The sequence below is a fragment of the Carcharodon carcharias genome, chromosome 15 (assembly GCF_017639515.1).
Source record: "Carcharodon carcharias isolate sCarCar2 chromosome 15, sCarCar2.pri, whole genome shotgun sequence".
Taxonomy (NCBI): domain Eukaryota; kingdom Metazoa; phylum Chordata; class Chondrichthyes; order Lamniformes; family Lamnidae; genus Carcharodon; species Carcharodon carcharias.
In genome coordinates, this window is record NC_054481.1 from 59,777,677 (window position 1) to 59,789,988 (window position 12,312).

At 41.1% G+C, this 12,312-nt stretch overlaps 1 protein-coding gene across 10 annotated transcripts in view; it reads left to right on the top strand.

Annotated features, from left to right (window-relative positions):
- Nucleotides 1-12,312, top strand: part of LOC121288670 (trinucleotide repeat-containing gene 6A protein-like) — a 184,802-nt gene that overhangs the window by 129,144 nt on the left and 43,346 nt on the right. For all 10 annotated transcript variants that reach the window (XR_005945407.1, XR_005945408.1, XM_041207375.1 and 7 more), the window contains 5 exons: nt 8,550-8,756; nt 9,619-9,785; nt 11,034-11,114; nt 11,953-12,001; nt 12,138-12,280. Coding sequence is in view for 8 of the 10 variants with exons in the window: in XM_041207375.1 (XP_041063309.1) it covers nt 8,550-8,756; nt 9,619-9,785; nt 11,034-11,114; nt 11,953-12,001; nt 12,138-12,280 (647 nt within the window). In the remaining 2 variants the exon portion in view is untranslated. The remainder of the gene's footprint in view (nt 1-8,549; nt 8,757-9,618; nt 9,786-11,033; nt 11,115-11,952; nt 12,002-12,137; nt 12,281-12,312) is intronic.

Sequence of the window (12,312 nt, forward strand, 5' to 3'; positions counted from 1 at the left end):
CCATGTTTGAACCAAGGCTGTAATGAGGTCAGGAGCTGAGTGGCCCTGGCGGAAGCCAAACTGTGTCAGTGAGCAGGTTATTGTTAAGCAAGTGCCACTTGATAGCACTGTTGTTGACCCCTTCCATTACTTTATGGACGATCGCAAGTAGACTAACGGGGCGGCAATTGGTCAGGTTGGATTTGTCCTGTTTTTTGTGGTCAGGACCTTCCTTGGTAATTTTCCACATGGCTGGGTAGATGCCAGTGTTGTAGCTGCACTGTAACAGCTTGGCTAGGGCTCAGCAAATTCTGGAGCCTTCAGTACTATTGCCGGAATATTGTCAGGGCCCATAGCCTTTGCAGTATCCAGTGCCTTCAGCCATTTCTTGATATCATGTGGAGTGTATTGAATTGGTTGAAGACTGGCCTCTGTGATGCTGGGGACCTCCGGAGTAAGCTGAGATGGATCATCCATTCGGCACTTCTGGCTGAAGATTGTAGCAATCTTTTGCACTGATGTGCTGGGCTCCTCCATCATTGAGGATGAGGATTATTTGTGGAGCCGCCTCCTCCAGTGAGTTGGTTCATTGCCTACCACCATTCACAACTGGATGTGGCAGGACTGCAGAGCTTAGATCTAATCTATTGGTTGTGGGTTAGCTTAGCTCTGCCTATCACTTGCTACTTATGCTGTTTGGCACACAAGTTGTCCTGTGTTATAGCTTCACTAGGTTGACACCTCATTTTTAAGTACGCCTAGTACTACACCTGCCCTGCATACCTGCACTCTTCATCGAACCAGGGTTGATCTCCTGGCTTGATGGTAATGGTAGAGTTGAGGATATGCCAGGCCATGAGGTTACAGATTGTGTTCGAGTACATTTCTGCTGCTGCTGGCCTACAGTACTTCATGGATGCTCAGCCTTGAGTTGCTAGACCTGTTTGAAATCCCATTTAGGTGGTAGTACCACATGATGGAGGGTATCCTCAATGTGAAGGTGGGATTTTGTCTCCACAACGACTGTGTAGTGGTCACTCCTACCAATACTGTCATGAACAGATGCATCTGCGGCAGGCAGGTTGGTGAGGATGAGGTCAAGTATGTTTTTCCCTCTTGGTTCCCTCACCACCTGCCGCAGACCCAGTCTAGCAGCTATGTCCTTTAGGATTCAGCCAGCTTGGTTAGTAGTGGTGTTGGTGACATTATCTGGGACATTGTATGAAGGTATCCAAGGATATTGAAGGAAGTGAGAGTGGAAATTGCAGGGGTACTAGCCATAATCTTTCAGTCTTCCCTAGACTTAAGGGAGGTGCCAGAGGACTGGAGAATTGCAAACTTTATGCCCTTGTTCAAAAAATGTGGTAAGGACAAGTCCAGTAATTACAGACCAGTCAATTTAACTTCTGATGGTGGGGAAGCTTATAGATTATTCTAGGATTATTTGGGATAGAAGTAGTGGTCACATAGAAAAATATAGGTTGATTAGGAAGAACCGGCAAGGATTTCTTAAGGGAAAATCATGTTTAACTAACTTGCTGGATTTTTTGAAGAGGTAACAGAAGGTTGATGAGGGTAATCCTGTTGATGTGATGTACATGGACTTCCAAAAGGCATTCAATACAGTGCCACACAACAGACTTGTGAGAAAAGTTATAGCTGATAGAATAAACGAGACAGGAGGAGCGTGGATACAAAATTGGATGAGTAATAGGAAACAGCGAGAAATGGTAATGGACAATATTAAGGCTGGAGAAAGGTTTGTAGTTGAGTTTCCCAGGGGTCAGTAATTGGACCCTTGCTTTTCCTGATGTATATTAATGATCTAGATCTTGGTGTGCAGGGGAAATGTCAAAGTTTGCAAATGGTACAAAATTTGGAAGCATTGTAAACTGTAAGGAGGACAGTGTAGGACTTCAAAAGGGCATAGACAATTTGGTGGAGTGGGCAGATAGGTGGCAGATTAAGTTCAATGCAGAGAAGTGCAAGGCGATTCATTTTGGTAGGAAGAACATGGAGAAATGATATAAACTAAGAGGTACAACTCTAAAGGGTGTGTAGGAGCAGAGGGACCTGGGTGTTTAAGTAAAGGTGGCAGGACAGGTGGAGAGAGGAGTTAATAAAGCATGCAGTACCCTAGGCTTTATTAGTAGAGGCATAGAGTACAAGAGCAAGGAGGTTATGCTGAACTTGTATAGGACACAAGCTAGACCTCAGCTGGAGTATTGTGTACAGTTCTGGGCACCACACTTTAGGAAAGATGGGAACGTATTGGAGAGAGTGCAGAAGAGGTTTGCAAAAATGGTTCCAGGAATGAGAAACTACAGTTATGGAAATAGATTGGAGAAGTTGGGACTGTTCTCCTTGGAGAGAAGAAGGCTAAGAGGAGATATGATAGAAGTGCTCAAAATCATGAGGGGACTGGACAAGATGGATGAGGAGAAACTGTTCATGCTCGTAAAAGGATCAAGAATGAAAGGGCACAAATATGATGTGAGAAGTAACTTTTTCACATAGAGAATGGTTCAGGTCTGGAATTCACTGCCTGGAAGTGTGGTGGAGGCTGGTTCAAACAAGGCATTCAAGAGGGCATTAGATGATTATTTAAATAGAAACAATGTGTAGGGTTATAGGGAAAAGGCAGGAGAACGGCACTGAATCATAATGCTCATTCAGAGAGCCAGTGCAGATATGATGGGCTAAATGGCCGCCTCCCACGCCGTAACAATTCTGTGAACTTCCCAATCCATCTTCATATCTGTTTGCTAACTTTTTCGGATTCATTATCAAGGACACCCAGGTCCCTCTACCACAGCATTCTGCAGTCTTTCTCATTTAAATAACATCCTGCTTTTCAATTCTTCTTACCAAAATGGAAAACCTCTCATTACACTCCATCTGCCAAATTTTTGCCCATTCTCTTAATCTATATTCCTTTGCAGACTCTTTGTGCACTCCTCACAACTTGCTTTCCTACGTATTTTTTGTATTGTATTGTATTTTCTTTCATTAAATTTTACTACAGTATGCTCGGTCATTTTGTCCAATTCATTAGTATAGATTGTAAATAGTTGAGCCCCAACACTGATTGCACTCCTAGTTAGTTTTCTGACCTGCAAAATGACCCATTTATCCTGACTTTTGTTTCCTATAGCTAGCCAAGCCTCCATCCATGCTAATGTACCACTCCCAGCATCAAGAGCTCATATCTTGTGTAGTAAACTTTTATGTGACACCTTATCGAATGCCTTTTAGAAGTCCAAATACACTAATTCTACTAGTTCCCCTTTATCCACCCTGATTGTTACATCCTCAGTGAACTCTTAATAAATTTGTCAAACAGGATTTCCCTTGCACAAAATCACATTGATTCTGCCTAATAGTATTACGATTTTCTAAATCTTATTATTACTACTTTAATAATGAATTCTAGCATTTTCCTATAACAAGTGTTAGGCTAACTGACTTGTACTTTCCTGCTTTCTGTATCCCTCCTTTCTTGAATGGAGGAGTTCCATTTGCAGTTTTCCAATCACCTGGGACCTTTCCAGGATCTCAGGAAATTTGGAAGATTACAACCTCTTCATCCACGATTTCTGCAGCCTAGACCCTAGGATGCAGGCCATCAGGTCCAAGGGATTTGTCAGCCTTTAGTCCTATTAGTTTTCCTATGACTTTTTCTTTAGTGATTATGATTGCTTTAAGTTTTCCCCCCTCCCTTTGTCTCTTGATTTTCTTCTATTTTTGGACCTTTTTTATGTCGTCTTTTGTGAAGACAGGTGCAAAATATTTGTTCAGTGCCTCTGCCATTTCCTTGTTTCCCATGAATTCCTCAGCCTCATCCTCTAAGGGACAAATGCTTACTTTAAAGCAGTTGGTGAGAATGAAAAAAGAGCCCCTGAAAACCAAAAAAGTAGTCCTTGAGAAAAAGTTACTTTGCCCCCTCTTCTATACGTATACAAAAAGGAAAAGAGTAGCAAACATAAGCGTTGGCCCCTTAAAGGATATGATTGGGGAATTAACAGGAAAAGACAAACTTTATAAATCAAAAGATTACATGTAAATAATACAAAGTAATCTATGCAGCCCAATTCAAACAATGTCATCTTTTATATGGAAGATACAGAAAATATCTTGAGGGCTAGGCTTACAGGGCATCTTGGTGTCATTAAAACAGAGAATAAGGTATTTTATGCAACATGGGCTTCACTCCTTGGAAATTATGGGGATTGTAACTATTATGAAATGGTCACAACAAAGGAAAAGAGAAGAGAAACAGTGAATTGTGAAATTAACTAAGTTACCAAATGGTTTGAACCAAGTATAAGGCAGGACAGTTTTCACCCAGACTTAAAACTACAAATACCCACAAAAAATCTTTCCTTGACAGGATTCTTAATCCCTATGAGTATATTAACATGCACCAATTACTTTGGACACTAGCAAGTATGCCCTTAAACAGCAGGGATGGACGCTGTACAGATTCAGTGGCTGAAAAAAAGAAACAGAGCCTAAAATAGGTAATTTACCTAGTTTATCTAACCCCAACTGTAAAGCCCAAGCACAAACCCTACCCTGATTTATCTAGGTTATCTGGGCCTAACAGTGGAAGCCATTTCTTAACCTCCCTTCCAAACAGTCTCCCCGTGAAATGATTGGTGATTGTAGCAGTAGGACTAGCCAGAATAACTGCTCCTTCAATTGCGAGCTTCTTCAGTCACAAGTTCCCCCTCTCCTACTCTTGCTGCTCTCCCTCTCATAGATCCTGTCTCTTGAGGAGCAGCAAAAGTGAGAGAGAGGGAACCTGTGATTGGAGGAGATGGAGCAGTGAGTGTGGGAGAAACAGAATCTTTGATTGGAAAAGCAGCTGGCTGCTCACAGATTCTGTGTCTCCCAAGTATGGGGATGATTTTTCTTTCATTTGTCACCCTGTAATTAATTTTTCAGTTTTTTGGAGGCTTTCGAGGGCGAATTCACCCATCATTCCCTGTCTATTTTGAACCCTGTTTAGAAACTATTACTGTCTGTTTTATAGTTCTTGCTAGCTTTCTCTTGGACTCCAATTTCGCCCTCTGTTTTTTGTTTAGTCATCCTTTGTTGGTCCCTCAAGCTTTTCTAATCTTCTGGCCTACTAATCTTTGCAGGATTGTACAACTCTTCTTTCAATTTGATGTTATCCTTAACTCTCTTAGCTAGCCATGGATTGTGTATCCTTCTTAGTCTTTCTTTCTCAATGGAATTTATCTCTGTTGAGAGTTATGAAATAACTTATTAAATGTCTGTCACTGCTTCTCTGCCATCTTACATTTTATTTTCCAAGTCCACTTTAGCCAACTCTGTCATTATACCTTTGTAATTAATTGCCTTTATTTAAGTTTAAGACACTAGTATTAGGCACACATTTCTCACCCTCGAACTGCGAAATTTTATCATGTTATGATCACTCTTGCCTAAAGGACACTTTACTATGGGGTCATTAATTAATCCTTCCCATTATAAATTACCAGGTCTAATATAGCCTACTCTCTGGTTGGTTCCAGAACATATTGTTCAGAAACTGTCCTGAATATATTCTGTGAACTTGTGTTCCAGGCTACCTTTGTCATTTGATTCATCTAATCTAAATGAAGATTAAAATTGCTCATGATTATTGCAGTACCATTCCTACAAGCCCCATTATTTCTTAATTTATGCTGTGTCCTATAATGTAGCTACCCAGTGGCCTATAAACTACTTCCACCAGTGACTTCCTTTGCTATTTCTTATCTCCACCCAAACCGATTCTACATTGAGGTCTTCCGAACCATTATTTATTTCTTATTACAGTACTAATCTCATGCTTTGTTAACAGAACAACCCACCACCTTTTCCTTTTACATTAATTTCTTTTGGGCTATGAACTCATTCACCTTGTTTACAAATTCTGCGAGCATTCAGATGAAGAGCTTTTAATTCTGTCTTTTTCTTTTAACCCTTTTCCCTTTATTCTGACCTTATTTGCTGATGCACTTAAATTTGTAAGGTCTGTGCCTGCCTTTCACTCTCTGGTTGTCATTACCTCTTGTGCTACCCTGCAGTCTTGCCTTGTTCTTCCTTATACAAGGAGGGGTAATCATTCTTGCAAGGGGAAAAAGGGCAGAACATCAGCCGGAGATTACAAAGCTGGATACTTGGAAAGGCAGTGAGGCATTTTGAAAGGAAAGAGGAAATAGGAGCTGGTGAAGTTGTGGTTTGAATGAACATGGATGAAAGAAGTCAAGAAAAGCTAGTCTTTGAAGCTCAGCAATCCTACTTGGTGTTGTTCACAAGCTATTGAAGGATAGCACATGGGTCCATTGGGTGAAAAGTAGCAGAGGTATCATTCCCCTGCTGATGAGTGGTACAGGGTGTGGAGAGGAGACTAATGACTTGTCAAGGCATTCAGGTTCTCTCATCTAAAAAGTGTCACAAGTTACATTTTATTTGTGATGGGTGGATTGTTCCAAGTTGAACGGAAGCTAGACTTCTTAAAACATGCTGAGTAACATTGGTGTTGGCAAATGAGTTGCCAAAAACACTTAATCACTGTAGCTGAATCTGATCTGTAAACGCCTGTTATTTTGTGATGAATGAAGCATGTGCTGTACTTTAAGCCTCTTGTACATCTCCGCTGGGCCTTTACTACAGTAGCTAATGTACTAATCCAACTGGCTGCCTAGATTGTATTCTACCTTGATGTGGGAAATAATACCATCGAGAGGGATCCATTCAGATTGCAAGTATTGTTTTGTGTTGAGACTAGAGTGATCTCCAGTGGAAAAACACTGACCTCAGGGAAAGAAAAAATGTTCTTGCAATTTAAATTACACATGTCTTTTGTCATGCTTGCTACATGTACAGTGCTATTGACCACTTGAATCTTAGAATCATAGAATAGCTACAACACAGGAAGCCCAATCAGCCCATCATGTCCATAGTGGTTCTTTGGAAGGGCAGCTCAGCTAGTCCCAATCCCCTGCCTTTTTTCTTAGGATTGCAGACCTTATATTTTCAGATAATTATCCAATTCCCTTTTGATAGCCACAATTGAATCTGCTTCACCAATCTCAGGCAGTGCATCCGGTTCCTAACTCCATGTTTTTGTAAAAAAAAAAATTCATGTTGCTCCTGGTTCTTTCACCGATCACTTCAAATCAGTGTGCTCTGGTTTTTCACCAATAGGAAGTTCCTCCCTATCTATTCTCCCCAGATCCCACATGATTAAGTGCCTCTACAATTTCCACTCTTACTTCCCTCAGCATTCTTGGATCTTTCTGATCTAGCCTTGGTGACTAATCAACTTTAAATACAACGAGCCCATCTAATTGCCCCTCTTTATCAATTTTTAACCCATCCAGTGTCTCAACTCCACTGCTTTTCATTATAACTTTGGCAGCAGTACTAATTTCGTACCTCAGCCATGCCCCTGCCTCCATGTGTTAACATGATTATTGGTCCCCAATCTGCTCTACACCATTTTTACCACCTTTTCACCCTTTATATGCTTGTAAAAGGATTCCCTGTTGTATTGGTTGCCAGCCTCTTCTCATAATTTCATTTTGTTTTACACTTCCCCTCTGAACTTCCTATACTTAGACTGGTTCTCACTTGTATTCTCAACTTGACATCTGTTATGTACCATTTTTCTGCACCACCTTTACTCTGTATCTCTTTGCCATCCAGGCAACTCTGACTTTGTTTGCCCTAATTTTTCCCCTTGCGGGAATGTACCTTGAGTGTGCCTGAACTATGTCCTTCACCCATTGTTCAGTTACAGTTTTGCCTGTTAATCTTTGATTCCAGTTTATCTGTATCAGATCTATTCTCACCAAATTGAAATTGGCCCTCTCCTAATTAATTATTCTTAGTCTGGATTGCTCCTTGTCCTTTTCCATAGCCAGCCTAAATCGTATATGTGATCACTGTCCCCTAACCTTTCCCTATTGGTGTTACAAATTCCAGCTGCAAGTTATGGCAGAGCACTAAGGCTAGGCTGCATGCTGCCTTTTGGCCCACCCTTGCATATCTTCTTGCAATTCCAGTCTCTTGTCCAGATGTGGTGTTTGGGGAATGGAGGAGGAAAGGCCTGATATAGCTGTACTGATGGGTCTGTAAGGACCCTCATTGGATTGATAGTGTGTGATGAGATAATTGATCCTGGCTAGGACACCTTTATGCATATAACTCAGTCTCTTACACCTAGGTGAAGGAGGCGACAATCAGCAAGGTTGTGAGGTCTGCTACACACAGGAGCCTGTGCTGCATTTCATTGGAAGTGACAGATGTATCTGGAGGGTCTTTTTTTAGGTGAGCGGGGATAGGAGGAAGATGGCTGCAGAGATTCTTTGTGTATTATGCTTGGCGTATTAGTGACAAGAAAGCACCATATTTGATTTGTGAGTAATGTAGAGTTATGGGGTATTTGTGTAGTTTGTATTCTAAATTCCTCTCCCAAACAAGTAGCACATTCTCTTCATTTTAGCACTGAAGTGGAAGAACAGCTTGTGTTGACAAGGATATCAACTGAGCATTTCTTTTGTTGTTTAATAAAGGTTGGGGAGAACCTTGCAACATTCAAACAAAACCAGAATCCTCTTGGGGAGAACCGCCTGCTCTAACCGTGACAGTGGACAATGGAACCGCAGCTTGGGGTCAACCCATGGATACAGGAACCAGCTGGAGAGAGCCAGTTAATGACAGTGCTGGTACCTCTGGTTGGGGCAACACCCCAGCTGCCCCACCGCCTCCAAATAGACCTGGTAAAACTCAACGCTTTCTAATTTCAACACCGGTGCAAATTTGAAGAGTAGGTGTGATTCATTATGCGCTGGGGCTTTGGGTAATAAGCTCCATCACTAGTTTGGTTTGTTACTTTTAGCATTTATTTTGTTTGTTCTTTAAGTTAACAAGTGCGCTTTACTCCACTTCATCTAGCAGTCTATTCAACCAATTACATGGATTCCATTCTTAATATTTGGTGTAGATGTCTTGACTATTTAGCCACGAAATGCACTAATTGAGGTTTAGACCTGCTGTCAGGCATTGTTACCCCGTCACTTTTTTATTTGAATTATTTCCCATCTATAGGTTTCTCCAGTGTTGAGAGCCTTTTTCTGTTCAAGTGCACATTCAGGCAGCCTGCTCTTAAGGCTGTACAAATGCAAGTCTGTATCAGGCCACTGATTAAAAACTTGAAGTCAGCCTTCCTCTTACTCTGTCCGACAGACAAATGCCATTGCCGCCCCTCTCCCAAGGAAAAGGTCTGCAACCTTCTAATGTCCTTCAGCTTCTGGTTGAGGTTGTGAAAATAAATAAATGTAACAATCTACATATTTTCTTCGTGTGCAGAATTACAAGAACGTCCCTGCAAGCCATGTTATGACATATCACTGTACTGGGTTGTGCACTGTCCTTCTGTTTGGGTGTTTAATGTTCCTGCATGGTATTAACACAACTGGATGAGTAGCATAAATGAATTATGGAAAATATTGTATTCTCATCTCAGACTGAGACCAGCATTACTCAGAAATGTTCACAGCCCTTAGTTTCTAAAAGAGGTTGGGAGGGAAATTCAGACCATAATTTTCTTGACAGTTGTATTCAGTGGTCTGTTCTTTACAGCCCCCAAACCTATGCAAGATGGCTGGGGTGATGAGGAAGCATCGGTGCCAGGAACTCGTCACTCTAGCTGGGAGGAGGAGGAAGGGGAGTCAGTGATGTGGAACAGCAACATCTCACAGGATAACAGCTCCTCTTCAAACTGGGCATCAAAAAAGATGGCTCAAAAGGTGGGTGCTTATGACTACACCACTGAACTTAAAGATGTACTGTGTGCATGTTTTTATGTCTCTTTATTTTTAAAGCACTTGGCTTCTAACCTTGTTCAAATCTTTCTGTACTCGTTGGATGTTACAGAATGTAATTGTACAAGGCTTTGGTGAGACCACACCTGGGGTACTGTGTGCAGATTTTGTCTCCACATTTAAGGAAGGATATACTTGCATTCAAGGCAGTACAGTGAAGGTTTGTTAGATAAGTCCCTGGGATGATAGGCTGAGTAAGTTGGGTTTATATTATCTGTAATTTAGAAGCATGAGAAATTATCTCGTTGAAGCATACAAGATTCTGATGGGGCTTGATAAGGTGACTCTTGAGATGCTGTTTCTCCTGGCTGGGGTATCTAGAACACGGCATAGTCTCAAGATAAGGAACCAATCATTTAGGACTGAGATGAGACATTTCTTCTTTTAATTCTTTCAAATTCTTTGCCCTAGATAGTTATGGATTCTTCATCATTGAATATATTTAAGTCTGAAATAGACATTTTTAGTGTCACGGGGAATCAAGTGATTTGGGGTGTGGACGGCAAAGTGGAATTGAAACCAATTATCAGCCATGCTTGCTTTGAATGGTGGGGCAGGCCATATGGTCTACTCCTCCTCCTATTTCTTATGTCCTTGTGTTCTTATGTTCTAAAGTACTGATAAACAATGTTATAAGAGGTTCATGATATTGGCTGTAATGAATATGAATTTAAAACAATTAGATGGCTATCAGTTTAATATCTAATTTTAAAAGCACTGCAAGAACCACTGTATTGCTGTAAATGATGCTGCACTGGAGTCCAAAACTGATTTAATCATTTAACAGTCATATTTTGAGTTGCTGTTGGTTTGTTTTGGTGTTTTACTTCTGGTCCTTCTCTTCTGCGATTGTGTCCTTCAGTCCATGCAATGCAACATGTTGCAGGATCATTGCAAAGTGTCACATAGTGAACATGTCCACCCACCTCTGAATACCCAGCCTGGTCTCAGACATGAGTGTGTGATGCAGAGAGGGGAGGAGGGGGCAGGGACAGGCGAGCAAATTATAAAGAAAAGCAGTATCTCAAAAATAAATATTGGGGTATATGTGTGTGATGAGTGCCAGTGTGACAAACCGTAATTTTTTTCAAGCAGGTTTGGGGTTTTGAATCTATACGTTTTGGTTTCCCTGTTCCCAGTGTCTCATATGTGACTAGTTTTTTTTCTCTATAGGGCATGATGAAAGGAGGAAGCAAACCGGATGATATGTGGATGAATCAATTAATGAAGCAATTCTCTAACATTGGATTTCCTGTAAGTGACAATGTGGCAATACTTCAGTTCTCTCCTTTCTCTCTCTTTCCAATCCCATTCCTTCAGTGTGTAGACAAATACCTGACTGATACTATCACTAATGGAGTTAGAGTTTTTCTCTCTAAGATAGAGTAGGGGTCGGGAATATGTGTCAGTGATGTCCTTTCTGTTCTGGGGCTCTGGTTCAAACTTAATTTAGAAGAGTGAAAGGATTGATTGATTGATTTCAATCTTGTTATGAGCTTTTATCGTGGCTTGAAAGTGCTTTGGGATTCTGAACTGTTTGTGACAGGAACGGGATTGAAAAATGTGATATCCTAGCAGGAACAGTGTTTTTTGCTCAATTTGATTCTTAATGCTAGCACTGCTTGTTAATGCAATCTGGAGTGTAAATTCTTAGTAACCACTGCTGTGACAAAAAAAAATTAGTGGTTGCCATTTTATTTTCTTTCGAGGAACTCTGCTCCTCTTTAGTTAGGATCCAGAATACTGCTGCTTTACTATCCATATGTTCACCAACACTTGAGTGAGGTGGTTCAGTGCTTGTTACCCAGCAGCAGTAGGTAGTCATGCTTTGAATAACATTTATCTTCCCAACCCAAGGTGCTCAACTTGAAGTTGCCATTTGCCGTTGACATTCATTCATGAACCATTCAATTTCTTGGTTGAGAAAGGCAGAAAGGTGACCTGTTCTTAAATCACCACCCTATAATCTGAGGGTGGAACAGTAACTGGGAGTGGGAGAAATGTTCTCCTAGGCTTCCTACTGATAATGCGGATGTGAATGTACCTGAATGCAAATAATTCTGATATTTAAGGTGGTTTCTGCATGTTACAGAGGGAGTCTGCTGAAGAAACCAAGAGCAATAAGACGGACATACCTGTTGGTAAGCTGCCTGCAATGAACTCAAATTAACATCCTCCACTCGCATACAACAATTTTCGGTTCTGAATAGAATCATTGTTAGCTGACCACATTTAAACAACAGTGAGCAAACCTGCCTGAACCTCCCGCCTTTCCAGGTATGTTAAGAGATAAGAGAATGGAGATGGACAAGCACGGCATGAACATTGGAGAATATAATGGCATTATAGGCAAAGGACATGCTTCTCGTCCTCCGATTTCCAAAGAGTCTTCCATGGAACGCAATCCTTATTATGATAAGGTTAGTATTCCCTCCAGTTCTGGCTGTGTGAT